This window comes from Cynocephalus volans, chromosome 10, assembly GCF_027409185.1.
Source record: "Cynocephalus volans isolate mCynVol1 chromosome 10, mCynVol1.pri, whole genome shotgun sequence".
In the NCBI taxonomy this organism is placed as follows: domain Eukaryota; kingdom Metazoa; phylum Chordata; class Mammalia; order Dermoptera; family Cynocephalidae; genus Cynocephalus; species Cynocephalus volans.
Window position 1 is genome coordinate 73,929,856 of NC_084469.1, and position 16,999 is coordinate 73,946,854.

Sequence of the window (16,999 nt, forward strand, 5' to 3'; positions counted from 1 at the left end):
ATGAGGACAGTAATAGTTCCCACTGCAGAGATCGCTGAGAGGATTGATTGAGAAGATGTATGCAGGGTGCTCAGCACAGGTGACTGCTGGTGACTGACACTGCCTGGGGTCCTGCAAAGAACACACTGATGCTCTGCTACATGGATCAGTTCGAGACCCCGTGCTCTGGCCCACACCCCACTTACCAGAGGGGAAACTGCGGCCCTGATTGTGACTTATCAGAAGCAGGAGGCACAGTCCCTATCTCCCTGTGCTGGTCACTTTCCAAAATTCCACACTGGCAGTGCCTGCTCCTCTGTGTGCAGATGAGTTGAGGTTTTGCTTCTAAAACAATTTAGAGGAAAGAGAATTCCTTGGACTGATCAGAGTAGTTGCCAGCTCCTCAGTAAATGAAGTCGCAAATGGTCCAGGTGAGACCATTGTGCTGAGAGAATAAGCTCCATATCCTCACTTTCATACAAAGAATTGGAATCTCGCTGGGTGACTCTGGACAAGTCCCTGCCCCCGGGGGCTCGGCCTCCACAGCTGTAAACCTCAAGGCTTTCATCAAAGCTCAGCTGGTCTGCTCTGGCTCCATGTTTGTGGGGCTGTTACTCTCATACGAATGTGGGGCTCTTCAGGGAATTCCACTGTCGCTCCCCAAAGTGTCGGGGATTAAGCTCTAAGGCCATTTCACTGTCATTCCATTTTCTTTCAGACAGACAAAAAGGACATGCGAAATAACTACATGAAATCTCGTCGCTTTAAGGTGTGTGTCAGTGATGCAAGTTTTAGTGCCTGCAGGGCTTGCAGAAGGTGGAATCTGGGAGGGCTCCAGGTGCTTTAGGGGGCCCGTGTGACTTGGTTCCTGCCAACTGGAGGGATGTTGGTCCCATCTCCCATGGGAGTGTCCTTCAGGCCACAAGCCCCAGGAGACCAGCAGAGGCTGGGTGTTGCTCAGAGGCCACTTTTCCACGTGCCTGTACCACTCCAGCTCACACTATGCAGCACCGCAGCCATTATCCTTGGTAATGAAGCTGCCCTTGGGGTTGGCAACATGGGCTTTGAAGCCAAGCAGGAGCCTTCTGCCCTCTTGTCTTAGGTCCCCCGCAGGCATTCTGACCCTACCTTTCCATTGAAGGTGGAGACCCTGGAGACCCTGCCCCTCAGTCACCTGAACCCCCAACCCTGGGGATACCCGCTTTACACACTGTGGTGTCCCTTGTGATTTCAGATGGACCTGCTCTGCCTCCTGCCCTTGGATTTTCTCTACTTGAAATTTGGTGTGAACCCCCTCCTTCGCTTGCCCCGCTGTTTAAAGGTAGGACTGGCAGGTTCCCCCACCCAAGGCCTTCAGCTCCTCCATGCTCTGCGCCAGCCCTGCCCTGAGCAGCACTGGGGAGGGAAGGGGAATCCTCGACGGATGGCCTGAGGGAGATGCTTTCAATCCATGTGTGTCTTAGTGGCAAGTTCATTACAATGTATAGTGCTTCTGTGGCACCACATTAGGTATCATTCCAGGGGCTTAACCGAGGCTTACTCCTCAAGCCTATGATGTGAGTGTTGTTATTACCACCATGTTACAAATGAGGAGACTGGGACACAGAGAGGTTAAGTAACTTGCACCAAGTCACACAGATAGGAAGGAGTGGAGTTCAGATTTGAACTCAGGCAGTCTGTCTCCACTGCCTCTGCTTTCAGTAATTATAGAGCCTCTCAAGAGAGGAGCATCTGCCTTATGGTGGTCTCCAACTAAAAGATTGGGAAATTGGCATTTGGAGAGGTTGGGTGACTTGCCTGAGCTCACAGGAGCTAGGAAGCCCTAGGATGGATTCGAATGCCCAGCTTGACACCCACTTCATCATTGGTTGATGCTCAGTGTCATTCCAGCTGTTTCTTCTGCCACTCACTGGGCAGAGTCAGTTTCCCATGGAATGTCTGGCTGGCATAGCATGGAGTGGAAACCTGGGAACTGTCCTGTAGTGTGACCAGGGTGGACAGCCACTCAGAGCACTCAGGATCCCCCTGATGGATTTTGCTGGCTAATCGATTAAATTCATCTCTCTCCTTACATGATGCTGGTGCCTTTTCCCAGAAATAGTAATGAGGGAGTTTACAAAAGGCAAACATAATAACTGTGATAACCTGGGGAAACAGGAGAAAATGAGGAGGAATTTAAGTCCCCTGATGGAAAGAAAGCACACCTGCCTGGACTCGAGCATGGAAGCTGCCTCTGAGCTTTCTGGCTGCCGAGAGGAAGGGGGACCTGTGAGTGGCACCGTTCTTCTGTGATACACGTCAGCCTCCTGGGGGGCTGCAGAGTGCTTTAGAATGAGGAAGACTAGGCCCTTGGGCCACGTTTTGCCCCAGGTGTAGAAGTGAGATCCATACCTTGGTTCACATGGTGGCCCTGGTGAGCATGTGTAACTCACAGACCCAACATTCAGCACAACTCAGAGGACAAAAGTCTTTGAGCTGAGGATGAGGGACCCAAGCCTGTGGTCCTTCTGCATCCAATTTAAACTCTGGATGGAGATTAGAATAAACACCTGGATGAATAGCTGACATATCCTTTAGAGAATCTTTATAAATGCTATTTTCAAATATCAGAAAATGAATGTGTACAGAGATGTAGAGGGAGTGTAGCATCATGGAAAGAGCGTGTAGGTTTGAGTCCGATCTGGGTTCGAGTCCTGTCTCTGTCACTCACCAGCATGTGCTTTGGACAAGTTACTGGACTTCCCTGAGTGCCAGCTTCCTCTCTGTCAAAGGAAGTTGATGACACATGCCTCATGTGTAAATAAGAAATAAGGTAATGTTATCTAAAGTACCAGTCATGTAATAGGTGCTAAATACAGAAGAGTAGATCTTATTAGACTTTTATTATTCTAAATAAGCCTTTGAAGGTGATAAGGTAAGAGGGGGAGGATGCCATTTCTTTATAAAATTGTTTTCTTTATAAATAAACATTCAAAACAGGGTCCTTTACCTGGCATGCACGTACCCCTAAAAGTGTCATGATAGGAGTGAGAATGTCTAGGAGTCCCCTGAAATTACACGCAAAGTGTGAGAACATGATTAGATGTAATTTACGAGGGAAAATGGGCCATGACTTTCATCAGATCCCTAAAAGGAATTTTTGGCCTCCACCCCTCAAAGGGCTAAGGAGCTCTGATTCTGAATGCTCACTGTCCAGCCCCCTCCTCAGTCCTCAGCCCTGGTATGGTGAGGACAGGGCCGGAGACGCAAGGGCAGTGCATGACCCACAGACCATGGGCTGCCCGTGACGCTTTGCTCTTCCTCCCAGTACCTGGCCTTCTTTGAGTTTAACGACCGCCTGGAATCCATCCTCAGCAAAGCCTACGTTTACAGGTGAGGCCCCCTCTTCCACACACACACATGCATGCACACACACACGTGCGCACACACTTGCACACACGTGCACACACGCACACAATGCAGGATGTCTGCAGCAAGAACAGAGGGAGCGAGGCACTCCCTACCCCCACACTTCCACTTTCAAACTCCCCTGGCCCTCCACACCCCAGCACCACTGGAAGCCATGTCTTCCTGGCCCAGCCTCCTCTTCTCTGAAGGAATGTTTGTTTTCTAGAGAACCAGGAATGTCCCATTTCCCCGCATTGTGATCAGTGCCCATGCAGGTTGACAGGAATGACTCACCAGCATTTCCAGGGCAGGAAACTGAACTGAAGCTCCCCCCCCCCCGCCCCCAGCTCTAGCAGAACAGGAGCAGTAATGAGGACACAGTGGTCATCTCGCAGTCGTGCAAGAGCAGCCAGGCCACGCTTGAGGAACAAGCTCCTCTTCATATCTCTCACAGGCAGCACAGCCTCCATCTTCACTTCCTTGCACACATCTGTCCTCTCCCCTCTCCTCCCCAGAAACATGTTTCCCCTCTTGTCCTTCCACTCCCCGAGAACTCATCTGCAGAGGTAGCTCTGCTACCCCTGTGCCAATTCCAGCTCCATTTCCAGTCTTGACAACATTCCATTCAAGCGCCACCATTCCCAACTGGCACAGTCTCAAAAGAGCATCCGATGGGGCCAGCCCAGCCACTGGTTGGTTCTCACTGGCCGGTGGCCATCCCTCCAAGCCACTGGACAGGGCCACACAGCTCCACCTCTGAGGTGAGGGGGTGGGGGGTGAGGACTGGCTCATTTCCTGCAGTCCTGACCCCTGGGGTAAGGTGTCACTTCCATGCTTTTTGCTGCTGTGCTCATCCTTTTTCCTTCTCCTGCAGGGTCATCAGAACCACAGCCTACTTGCTGTACAGTTTACACTTGAACTCATGTCTTTATTACTGGGCGTCGGACTATGAGGGCATCGGCTCCACACACTGGGTTTACGATGGCGTGGGAAATGGGTGAGCCACAGTCTTCCTCCTGGGGCCACACACTTTATACTTCACAGCACAAAGACTCCGGGAAGGAGTCTCACTGCCACCATGTTGCTGAGGCCACCTTGCTCCCAAGGAATCATTGACATGACAAGGCTCAAAGGCCAAGTCTCCACATCTTCACTAAGCTAAGGTCTCCAGACAGGGCTTATAGACTTGAATGAGACCTGTTAGAAAGATTCTTTCAGCATCCCAAAGTTTAGTAGTTGGCAAATACATTTTACAGGTGGATCTGCTCCTCTACCCCACAGGCACAGCCAAGTGGGAATGAGGCCAGAGAATACTTCTCAGCACAGCTCCCCAGCCACTCCTGGCCGCTGAGGAATGGCAAACAAGGTGAAACCTACTTGCCAATCCAGAGAGCTGCCAGACATTATGGCACATGCTAAAATGATGATGATGATGATGATGATGATGATGGTACTGACAATAGTAATAATACCAACAGCAAGCCCTGTAGAACACTTACGTACCAGTCCTGTTCAAACACAACATAGTAACAACAATCACATAAGACAGGTACTATCACATCTGCATTTTACAGATGAGGTATCAGGTGTGAATTCCCAAGGTCACACTGGTCAGATTTGAACCCAAGATTCGAACCCAGATTTGAACCCAAGCAGCATGGCTACAGAGTCCTAACTGTTGTACCATGTGCCTTGATGAAAAAAAAGTGCCAGCCTAGTGCCCAGAGGGGTGGGAGAGGTGGACGTGGGAATGATCAGTTCCACCAAAAATTACCGAAAGTTGCCAAAAGTCTGATCTTGGCCTTGAGAGGTGGAAAGAAGGGACAGAGAGCCCAGGAGGAGGGAATAGCACTAAGAAAGATGGGGTGCTGGGAGATAATGGAGTCAAGGAGCAGCCTGTATGACTGGAGGGATGGGGCGTGTAGAAGTTTTCAGAAAGGTAGGTGGGGGCCAATTGCTGACCAGCCTCCCCTGGGAATTTGAACCTTTTCCTCTAAAGTTGGGCTGTCTGATCCAGTACCCACTAGCCACACGGGGCTAGTGAGCACTTAATGGGCAGCTAGTGTGACTGAGATGTGTTTTAGATGTGACGTATGCAAAGGATTTGGAAGACTTATGATGAAGCATGTAAGCTATCTATTACCCATTTTTAAAATAGTGGTTACGTGTGAAGATGATAACTCATTTTGGGTGTTAACTGAAATACACTACTGAAATTAATTTTACCTGTTTCTTTTTATTTTACTTTTTAAAAATGTGGCTACTAGAAAATTTACATGGTTTTCTAAATTAAAAAAAATTTTTGGCAGCTAACTGGTACGGGGATCAAACACAGGATCTTGGTTATTAGTACCACAACTACTAGAAAATTTAAAATTACATATGGAACTCGAAATTTAAATTTACATATGTTAATTTAAAATTACATATGTAATCATATATTTTTATTGGATAGCATTGCTTTAGGCAATGAGAACCCAGCAAAGATTTCTTTTTTGCTGTTCTTTATCATATATATGTACATACATACGTATATATCATATATATGCATGATGTCATATATAAAATTTTTTCTGATTATAAAAGAAAGATCAGGAACATACTCTACTATATTTCTTTGATTCTAAGATACAGTTAATTGTATGACACATTATTGAGTCAATTCAGCTTTTTGGAAAAAAATTAATATTACATCAAATGTGTACATGGATTGTAAGATCCATCCCAATTGTAAAAATATTAAAACGGGTGAAAAAAACAAGTCACCAACAAGGAAGTAGGATAAGAATATTGTGTATATTTTCTCATCACTGCATTTTTTAAAACCATGATATTGATACCCCACCATATAGATATACCAACCATTTCCTTGTCGTTGGCCCTGGAGGGTATTTCTAATTTTTCACTGTGACACGTGATGCTGTAGTGAATGTCTTTCTATGCGAATCTTTGTCCCCTGGCCTGATTGTTTCCTCATGATAAATTCTTACAAGGCAGATAGGAGAGCCAAGGGTATGAACATTTTTAGTTTTTTTAAAATTATTTTAATTAATAGACTTAATTTTTTTAGAGCAGTTTTAGGTTTTCAGAAAAATCCATTGGAAAGTAGAGAGAGTTCCCGAAGTTATAGTGCCTTGCTTTTAAGGCTGGATGGTACTGAAAGCCACCCTGTTGACATTCTCTCTCTTTGCCTTTCAAAGCCTTTGAGCAGGAGAGTGACCACAGGGAGGGGCTCTCAGTAAGGTCACTCAGCTGATGGGAAGATGGGCTGGGAGGAAAGGCAGGAGGCAGACACCAGCTAGGTGGAGGCCAGTATGTCAGGTAGAGCACAAACCCATCAGGACACAGGCTGTGCTGCATTTGGGGAGAGAGGGCAGTGTGAGAAGGTGGGAGCACGTGCGGTTGAGGACAGTGCTGAGCCTGGAGATTCAGAGCATGGGCTTTATAGACTAGGAGTCCTAGGTGTGTCTCCTGGAGCTGCCACCTCACAGCAGTAGACAAGCCACTTCTCTTTTCTGGGCCTCAGTTTTCTCACCTGTGAAATGGGGTTGAAAATAAGGCTCACACCCCAAAGAGGTACCTGTGAGAGGTAGATGTGTGAGTCGCTGCCCCAGTGCCAGCCATAAGAGGTGCTGAGTGGGCTACGGTGATGAAGAGGAGGAGGAGGAAGAGTCCTATGGTGAGTTCGTCACCTTAGGTGGGCTGTGCCTTGCCCTGGGAAGTGCCCATGAGTGATGCAAAATGCTCACAGTCCAGCTGTCAACACTCTGTCCCCCTCTAAGCACTTGCTTCCAGTTGGCACTGAACAGGTGGGTCACTTATGTCCAAGGTGGCTTCTTCATAGAGTGACTATTTGTTCAGAATGTCCTGTTCTCAGTATGGATGTCCCAACCTCAGTCACCATGCTGCAGCTGTCACCTTCTGTGATGTGCCTGTGGTCTGAGGGAGAGCCATACCTTTATAGAGATGTCCCAGAGGCCAGGGCAGCCCAGGCAGGCATGTGAGGAATTGCTGACTTCCATGTTGTGGGGTGGAGTCTGTGAGGGATCAGGCTCCCCCACATCACCAGTGGCCCTGCCCCTTGTTCCCCATGGTTGAATCCATCCACAGCCCTGCTCCTGAGCCCATGAATATACCCTTCATTCATTCATTCATTCATTCATTCATTCATTTAACCCCTCACAAAGGGGAGAACACAAGTTCTGCATCAAGTCTAGCTCTGTGATCTCGGGTGGGGCCCTTACTCTTTCTGAGACTCGGTGTTCTCATCTACAAATTGGGGGTGCTATTACATTCAATTTCTTATGAGGAACAATAAACTAAGATATATAACATGTCCAACCTGTGCCTGAACAGGAATCTGTGACCCCACTTCCTGTTTCAGGTAAGCCAGAATGTCAGGAAAGGGGTTTGTAACCTGGGGTATAGAGATTTAAGGAGGTCACAACCCCCCTGGGAATTGTAGCTAATTTTGAGAATATTTTGGTGTTTCTAGGGAAAGAGTCCTAGCTTTCCTTAGATTCTCAAAGGAGTGTGTGCTCCAATAAACTAAGAACCCCCCTCGCTGGGGCTGGGCCTGGCACGTCCATCATTGCCAGCCCTGGGAAGGAAGGGCAAGCAGGAGAAGAGGACAGGGGGTCAGCTGTCTGGGGACCTCCTTCTGCAGGACCCTCTGCTCAGCAGGGGGAAGGACATACTTTTCTGGTAGCAGCACTCTATTCCAAATGAAATCTTCCAGGAAGCCCCAACACATGAGCAAAGCACAGGTAGTGAAGGAGTCCCTGAGAAGCACAACAGCATGAATAAGAACTTTAAAAATAGCTACCATTTGTTAAGTGCCTGCTGTGTGCCTGAGCCTTGAGGATCCGGGATCCTACATATACTGGGCCCTTCATCCTGTTCCAGGGCTGTCCTGCTCTGGCCCTGCCCAGCCTGGGGTATGGAGGGTCTCCATAGATTTAAGAGAGTGAAAGACATGAGAACTGAAGGGAGCTTCCTAAGATGTGCCATGCCAGTGAGAGAGTCCTCCAACCAGGAGGGGTTTGGGGGAAAGCCGGGGCTTTGTGGACATCGCTCCTGTGTCTTCTGTCTGTTGGTGGCCCCGTGGCATGAACACCCAGCTCCAGGATGGGTCTGGAGTGTTGGGGGCTGCTCCGTTGGGCTGAAGGCTGCTTTCGTGTGCCCTCTGGTGGCCTGAGCAGGCATGACAGAGGCTTGACCAGGCAGGCCTGTCATGTGTGTGGCCCTGAGACTTCCAGGCAATGGGTGATAATGGGGAACAGGAGCCCAGAGCCCTGCCCAAATTCTCACAGCTAGTTGGAGGCAGAACTCCCCACCAAACTCCCCAGCAACCTGTGCTTCCTCCTCCCAGGATGCCCCCCTAGGTAGCCAGCTTCCAGGACATGGGCCAGTCTGTTGCATTCCCCACGACAGGTGCATGGTAGGGACCAGCAACAGAGAAGCTATCCATGGCTGACTTACTGAGAGCCCAGCACATGCCAGGTGTTCCTCTAGCATCTCTTTTCGTTTTCATGGTCCCCCGTGAAGGATGTTCTAATGCCATGTAATGCCAGTCTTGGAGAGACTGAGTAGTTTGTCCAAGTTATGTGGCTAGAACATGGCGGGGCTAGGTTTGAGCCCAGTCAGCCTGGCTCCAGAGCCTATGTTCCATCTATGATGCTACAGAAATAGCTGCTGAGCAAAGCCCAGGAAGGCACAGGAAAGCTGGCCAGGATTGCCCAGTCTCTAGGCCCTGCTGACTCCTGGGAAGTCTCAGCCTGAAGGTGTGGGCAGGTGTATGAGGGACCCTTGCTACTTTGTGATAATTAGATAACCTTGGTGTCTTAGTTTGTCGTGAGCTGCTATAACAAAATTCCTGAGACTGGGTAATTTAGGCAGAACAGAAATTTCTTTCTCGCAGTTTTGGAGCTGGGAAGTACAAGATCAAGGTGCCGGCATCTGGCGAGGGCTGCTCTCTGCTTCCAGGATGGCACCTTAAACGCTGCATCCTCTGGAGGGGAGGAATGCTGTGTCCTCATGTGGCAGAAGGCAGAAGGGCAAAAAGGGGCAAAACTCCCTTCATCAAGCTCCTCTATGATGGCATTAATCTATTCACGCCTAAACAGCTGCCAAAAGGCAGCCCCCACCTCCCAACACTGTTGCACTGGGGATTGAGTTTCCAACACATGAACTTGGGAGGTCACATTCAGACCACAGCACTTGGGGCATTTCCTGTGCCTTTTACCACAAGTAGGGTCCCTTCACTCATACATCCCCTCCCGATGGATCCCAGGCCTATGTCAGGGGGTTACTGATGGTGGGATCTAGTCCTAGCTCTGGAACTTGTCAGCTGGTGACTGTGGGTTTTCCCTTTGGGGGCCACAGTTTCACTATCTGAAAAATGGGTGAGCAAGAGGGAGGGTCAGAAAAGGTGATCCTCAAGATATCGTCCAACTTCAGTGTTGCTCTTGCTTTCCATGAACCAGCATGACAGGGGATTGCAAAGGAAAAGACTGAAAACGGAAGGAACATTGAAGGATGACTGAGGGAGCCCAGTCCTCAGGAGTCTGAAGACTCTGGGCTATCCTCCTGCCGACTCTTCCCAGCTGTCTCCTGGAGCCCCAGTTTCCACATCTGTAAATGGGAATGACAACATATTCCTGCAGGGTCGGGGTAGAGTCACAACCAAACCAGATAGCATTTGTGAACCTGCTCTGCACATGCGAGAGGTGGTTTTTCTTGCATTTATGAGCTGTAAAGGGTTCTCTCTTACACAATGCACATCTACCAGAGGTGTCTGAACCAGGCTGCCCAGAGTCAGTCCCTTTTCTTTTCTCTCTCCAGTTACATTCGCTGTTACTACTGGGCTGTGAAGACCCTCATCACCATTGGTGGGCTGCCCGACCCCAGGACACTCTTTGAAATTGTCTTCCAACTTCTGAACTACTTCACAGGCGTCTTTGCTTTCTCTGTGATGATTGGACAGGTAGCTGGGGCATCAGCCTGGCTTTCCACCCCACCTGCCTGCAGGGCCCCCTCCTACTGCTGTCAGAAATGTCATCCTTTGTGCCCGTTCCTTTTGGACTAAGCCCAGGAAAGAGCACTGGACTGAGAGGCAGGAGTGGGAGCACTGGGCCCTGCTGTGTGAAGGGGGTGGGAGTGGTCTAGGTCCCAGTCCCTCTCTGAAGTTATTCCCATTTGAAATATCAATCCCTTTGGGAAACCTGGATATGCTAGGATGAATGGTTTTCTGCCAAGCCTGAGGATTGGGGCTGTTTCCTTTGAGAGAAACCCCTGCCCTGGTGTTTCTGGTTTGCTGGGGGAGTATCTTACATTCTAATCAGCGCATGAGGTGACAATCAGGGCCCAGCCCTGAGGAACAGTACACTGGGGTCATATTTACTCCAGCATAGGGTTAGAGAAGTGACTGCTGGCACTGAGCGGCCACCCAGAATCGCACCCCACCCACCTCCCAGCCCAGCCGGCATGAGATGTCCTGTCTTTGTGTGGTCCCAGGGACCTGAGGCCACCCAAGGGGTTGGCAGCCTCATTCCCTCCTTCCCCCATCAGTGAAAGCTTCTCTGTGTGTGGACATCTGTCTTTCTCTCTCCCAATCTTCCCACTCCTATGACCACATGTCCCTGGTCCGCATAAAGCGGCAAATCCCCCAAACCCATTAAATAGCTCCCCTCTGACCCAGCAGCTTCCTGGAGCTCCCCCAACCTTTTTCCCCAGATGAGAGATGTGGTGGGAGCCGCCACCGCAGGCCAGACCTACTACCGCAGCTGCATGGACAGCACAGTGAAGTACATGAACTTCTACAGGATCCCCAAGTCCGTGCAGAACCGTGTCAAGACCTGGTACGAGTACACCTGGCAGTCGCAAGGCATGCTGGGTAAGACTGCCCCCCCCACCAACTTGCTGCCCTGAGCCCTGCCTTTGCCCTCTGTGTCTCCGAGCACTGGGGCCTCTCTTGGCTGCATCATGAGATCCCTTGTCTTCTGGACGTCCCTCATCTCACTTTACCCACCTTGAGATAAATCCCCATCAAAGATCTAAATCCAGTTTAAATCAGGAAAGAAGAAAGATTCTCCGTCCTCCCTCCCTCCGTCCTCTCTCCTCCCTTTCTGTCATGGGCACTGCAGAGCCCACAGTGGGCACAACAGATGTGGCCCCTGCTCTCCTGGGGCAGGCTCTGGGTGGGATCCTGATTGGGCTGTGTGGCCGTGGGCAAGCCACACCCCTGTGCTCATCTGTAAAGAAGGGATTATAGTCATGGGCATCTCTTGGGTTGCTGGGAGGATTTAATAAAATAATCTTTGTAAAACGCTCTGTAACAGAGTGCCTGACACATAGTAAGTGCTCTGTAGACTTTAGTTCTTGCTAATGTTGTTATAGTGTGAGTGGGGACAACAGATCATCAGCAGTTGCAACAAGGGGGGTGGTCAGTGCTACAGCACAGGGACTGTCAAGGGAAGACTTCCTGGAGGAGGTGGCATTAGTGCTGGGTTCTGAAGAGTGAGTAGGAGTTGGTCAGAAAAGTGCACAGGGGTGTTCCTGGCAGAGGGAATAGTATTGGCAAAGGCATGGAGGTGAAAAGGGGCACTCTACAAAACTAGACTGGCTCTGTGTGGCAGGGGAATAGTGTGCCTGAGTGAGCCAGGGCAGTAGGGCCTTGGCCTGTATGTGTGCATGGGGAGGGGCCCGGCCTTGCCTCTGACCCTTGCTGGGTCTTGTTCATAGACGAATCAGAACTGATGGTGCAGCTTCCGGACAAGATGCGGCTGGACCTCGCCATCGACGTGAACTATGACATTGTTAGCAAAGTGGCACTCTTTCAGGTATGCCCACCTGGTGCTCTCACCCCCAGGGCTCTGGAAGTTCCCAAGCCCAAACCTTCCTCTAAATGGGGCTCCTCTCCCCTCCTCTTTGGGGCAGGGCTGTGACCGGCAGATGATCTTTGACATGCTGAAGAGGCTTCGCTCTGTGGTCTACCTGCCCAATGACTACGTGTGCAAGAAGGTGAGCTGGCTGAGGCAGCTACAATGGGATTTGGGATTCACAACACCCTTGTCTTTCAAGGATCTGGACTGGAGGGAGCACCTTTGAAGGCCCAGTAAGGTTTGCAAGCCCAGGGTAGAGCAGAATTGCTGGGGAGGCAGAGGAGCAGCTATAGCTCTGTGCACTGGTGACCTGACCCAAGAGCTCTCAGGTTTTTTGGGTTAGGTGGCTTATCCAGCTCCAGGCAGTGATCACAGATGTGCCTTAGGCTTTGCAAAGCATCTTCACAGCTCTCTCAATGCAAGACTGTGGGGGCAATGATGAGGATCTTCACTGTACAGAAAAGGAAAGCAAGGAGCCTGAAGAGGGGCAGGGTCTTGACTGTGTAGACAGGACTACTTCCAGGGTCTCAATCTTCCCAGCAGGAAAATGGGACAAGAGAAGGGGTAGGCCTAGGTCAGAGGTTGTAAACTTATAGCTCTTGAGTAGGATCTGGCACAGATATTTTGTGGGATTTTTTTTCCTAATCTTTAAAAAAAAAAAAATTGAATTAGTCCCCAACTTTTAAAAATTGGAAGGTTTCACATAAAAATCCAGATCTCTGGCTGAAAACAGAAAATCTGCTAGCACTGGGCCCCACTTTCTCAAATAGCAAGAGTCAGCTGGAGTGGAGGAGGGGCTGCCCCTAAATGGAAGCATCATGCCCTCTCCTGAAGCCACAGGCCCCACCATTCCCCACTGCCCCACACCAGCTCCCTTCACTGCTTTACATCATCACCTGATCCAAGAAAACATGTGGGTTTGAACTCCAGGTCCAGACAGTGACTAAAGCCTTTTCTGCTCCATGTCTTTCGGATTCAAGGTGACACAAGGGCCACTGGGTAAATGAGGAGGGGGCAGGAACCCAGGTTTCGGTCCTCTTGTACAGAGCTGTTAATAAGCCTGGGTGTGTGCACAGGGGTGAATATATTGCCCAAGCAGGCCCCATAAGACTTGGGAATCCCCATCCCCAAGAAAACCCCTGTCTCCAGGTTATGCTGTGTAGCAGTGTAGTTTCTGGAAGCAGAGAGCTGGGAGGAAAGGGGGAAAGGATGTTGAAGATGATTAAATTTAAAGCTGTAGCCTCAGGGACCAAGAAGGTTTGAGGACCAATAGAGTGATTTGTCTGATGTTGGAGCCACTTCCTAGCTGTGCAGCCTTGGGCGAGTGGCTTGCCCTCCCTGAGTCCTGCCATCCTGGTGGATAATGTAGGGTTATTGGTAATACCTCCCTCATGGAGTGATTGTGAGGATTGAAGAAGATGTGCACACAGAGTTTGGCACCGTGCCTGGCACAGAGTAGGTGCAATTGCCATTGCTATTATCCACAAGGGTAATAAGGAGTTTGCTTTAGGTAAGAAAAGGCAAATCAGTAGCTGGGGGAGTCTGCAGTGGCAAGTTAAATTGAGCACTTGATGATCATGTGTGCATGGTGCCCTCTATTGTCTGGTTTTGCTCTGTGACGATCTCACTGAGACACTCCAGGGCCACCCTGGGGTTGGTTAGTGAGGTAAAGGTCAGCTCTTCAGTCCACTCATACTTTAGCCTGTGTCAAATTGGACACAGAAACAGAGAAGCAAAACTGTCTTCCTTTTTTGTTAAGAGGGCCAAGCATGTGTGAGATGCACAGGAAACATTTGTTGAATAAATCAAAAGAGTGACTGAGTTATTTTCCTTAGTCTCCTCCCTTTTAAACACGCCAGGTGTTGGGCCGGCCCGTGGCTCACTCGGGAGAGTGCGGTGCTAATAACACCAAGGCCCCGGGTTCGGATCCCATATACGGATGGCCGGTTCGCTCACTGGGTGAGCGTGGTGCTGACCACACCAAGTCAAGGGTTAAGATCCCCTTACCGGTCATCTTTTAAAAAAAAAAAAATAAAAATAAACACGCCAGGTGCTGCCCAGAGGTAGCAGGCCAGGGCAGGAGCCTGTGAAAGTGTAAGGACTGGAAGGCGTGTGGCAGACTGGATATTTCTGATTGCAGTCCGAAGCAAGCTGTATTAGTCTGTTTCTGTTGCTTATAACCAAATACCTGGGACTGAGTAATTTATAAAGAAATAATATTTTTTGCTTACAGTGTCAGAGGCTGGTAAGTCCAAAGTCCAGAGAACACATCTGGTGAGGGTCTTCTTTGGTGGTGGCGTTACAGCAATGCAGGGGTCTCACATGGCAAAAAATGGCAGAGCAGAGAGAGGGAAATACTCTCATGTGCTCTCTTTTTAAAGCCCTCAGAACCACGCCCCTGACCACCATCATTGATACATTCACTACGGCATGGTCCTACACTCTAATCAGCTCTTCAAGGACCCACCTTTCAATTACCATAATAAGATTTCCCACCCTCTTTACACTGTCTCAGTAGGTAGTAAGTTTTGGGGGAACATCGATCCATAGCACAAACTATTCATTCATTTACTCATTTGGTTTCATCTGGGATTTAGGCCACTGCCTTAGTGCACTAGGACTGCCATAGTACAGCACAACTATCCCACACACTGAGTGCCTCTCTCCTCGGCTTGCAGATGGCCACCTTCTCCCTGTGTCTCTTCACGTCATCTTCCCTCTATGCCTGTCTCTGTGTCCAAAGTTCCCTTTTTCTAAAGACACCAGTCATATTGGATCAGGGGCCCCTCCTACTCTAATATGACCTCATCTTAATTTAATTAATTACATCTGCAATGACCCTATTACCAACTAAGGTCACATTCTAAGGTACTGGGAATTAGGATTTCAATATATGAATTTGTGGGGGGACACAATTCAACCCATAACAACTGTGAACTCTGGAACCAGACTGTCTGGGTTCAAATCCCAGTTCTCCCTCATCCTGGCTTTACGACCTTGGGCGAAGAGCACCCTATGTGACAAGGCTATTGAGGACGAAGTAGGTACAGCCACATAAAGCAGTTACAACAGTGCCTGGCACTGAAAGGTGTTATGGATGTGCTGGACTTCATTATTACTGTGTCATTCCTATTTCAGCTGGCAAATGCTTACCAAGCTCCTGATATGTGCTAGGCATAGATATTAGCTTATGATGTGAACCACTATTCGATTTGCCTTGTGTCCATCACTGGGTATAATTGGGAATTTGCAGAATACCATTACACCTGCACCTCACAGGTTAGCTAGAACTTTCTGTTCCATGACACCACAAACTCCCCACCAAAACCCTGTCAGTGAGGCAGGGCAAGGGGTGGTCACTCTCCCCAGTCCACAGAGGAGGAGACTGAGGCCAGAGAGGGAAGTGGCTGACCCTACACCCCACACCGAGCTATGGTGGCAGGGCTGGACCGCAGCCTCGTTCCCACCAGCCTCTGGGCCCAGCCCTCACTGCTTCTCTGGTCGCTTCTGGGGATGGGAAGATGGACTCGCCCCTTCTCTGTTTCAGGGGGAGATTGGCCGTGAGATGTACATCATCCAGGCGGGGCAGGTGCAGGTTTTGGGCGGCCCTGATGGGAAATCTGTGCTGGTGACACTCAAAGCTGGATCTGTGTTTGGAGAAATCAGGTCAGAGGGGAGCTGAGGTAAAATGAGGGGCCCTGGGCAAAGGCTGAGGAAGGTGGAGTGGATGGCTAGTGGGTGGGTCTGAGGACACCACTGTGATCAGCACTGGCACCTGCTGACGTACAAGTGCAGGGTGGGCCCAGGTTCTGACCCGCGTGGAGCCATCACGGTACTCGACACAGGAAGTGAAAATGAGGATTCGAATATGATCAGAACCGCAGCCTCCCAAGGGTCTGACCTCCCTCCATTCTCTGCCCCAGCTTGCTGGCTGTTGGTGGCGGGAATCGGCGTACAGCCAACGTGGTGGCCCACGGGTTTACCAACCTGTTCATTCTCGATAAGAAGGACTTGAATGAAATTTTGGTGCATTATCCTGAGTCTCAGAAGTTACTCCGGAAAAAAGCCAGGTAAATAATTTTTTTTCATTTAAAAAAAAAATGCTAAGGACAAGGACTTTCTCTTACATAAACACAGTACCTTTATCAAAATCAGGAAATGTAGTATTGAAACAATACCGTTACCTCACCAGTAATTCATGTCCAGATTTTGCTAATTGTCTCAATAGCTTTTCTTATAGTGTCTTTTATAGCTTTTCTTCTTTTCTTTTTTTTAAGATGACCGGTAAGGGGATCTTAACCCTTGACTTGGTGTTGTCAGCACCACGCTCAGCCAGTGAGCGAACCAGCCATCCGTATATGGGATCCGAACCCGAGGCCTTGGTGTTCTCAGCACCGCACTCTCCCGAGTGAGCCACGGGCCGGCCCGCTTTTCTTCTTTTCTATTCCTGGATCATGTCTAGGATCACATGTTCCATTAAGGTGCAATGCATTCTTAGTCTCCTTTCACCTGGGATAGTTCCTCAGCCTTTTTCTATTTTTAATAGTTTCTTTGAAGCATAGTTTTTTCCTTCTCTTTTTTACTTCTTTGAAGCATACAAGCCAGTTATTTTGTAGAATGTCCCTCAGTTTGGGATTGTTTGATGTTTTCTCATGATTACCTTCTGGCTCTGCATTTTTGGCAGAAATAACTCAGAAGTGATGTTGTGTCCTTCTCAGTAAGCATATCGCAAGGCATGTGATACTGGTTTC

General features: G+C 49.3%; 1 protein-coding gene across 1 annotated transcript in view; it reads left to right on the forward strand.

The window, feature by feature from the left end:
• Nucleotides 1–16,999, forward strand: part of CNGB1 (cyclic nucleotide gated channel subunit beta 1) — a 64,438-nt gene that overhangs the window by 38,814 nt on the left and 8,625 nt on the right. Inside the window, exons 22-31 of the mRNA XM_063109911.1 lie at nucleotides 698–748; nucleotides 1,214–1,300; nucleotides 3,287–3,351; nucleotides 4,241–4,363; nucleotides 10,210–10,351; nucleotides 11,101–11,260; nucleotides 12,109–12,206; nucleotides 12,304–12,387; nucleotides 15,796–15,914; nucleotides 16,172–16,318. Coding sequence (XP_062965981.1) covers nucleotides 698–748; nucleotides 1,214–1,300; nucleotides 3,287–3,351; nucleotides 4,241–4,363; nucleotides 10,210–10,351; nucleotides 11,101–11,260; nucleotides 12,109–12,206; nucleotides 12,304–12,387; nucleotides 15,796–15,914; nucleotides 16,172–16,318 — 1,076 coding nt within the window. The remainder of the gene's footprint in view (nucleotides 1–697; nucleotides 749–1,213; nucleotides 1,301–3,286; nucleotides 3,352–4,240; nucleotides 4,364–10,209; nucleotides 10,352–11,100; nucleotides 11,261–12,108; nucleotides 12,207–12,303; nucleotides 12,388–15,795; nucleotides 15,915–16,171; nucleotides 16,319–16,999) is intronic.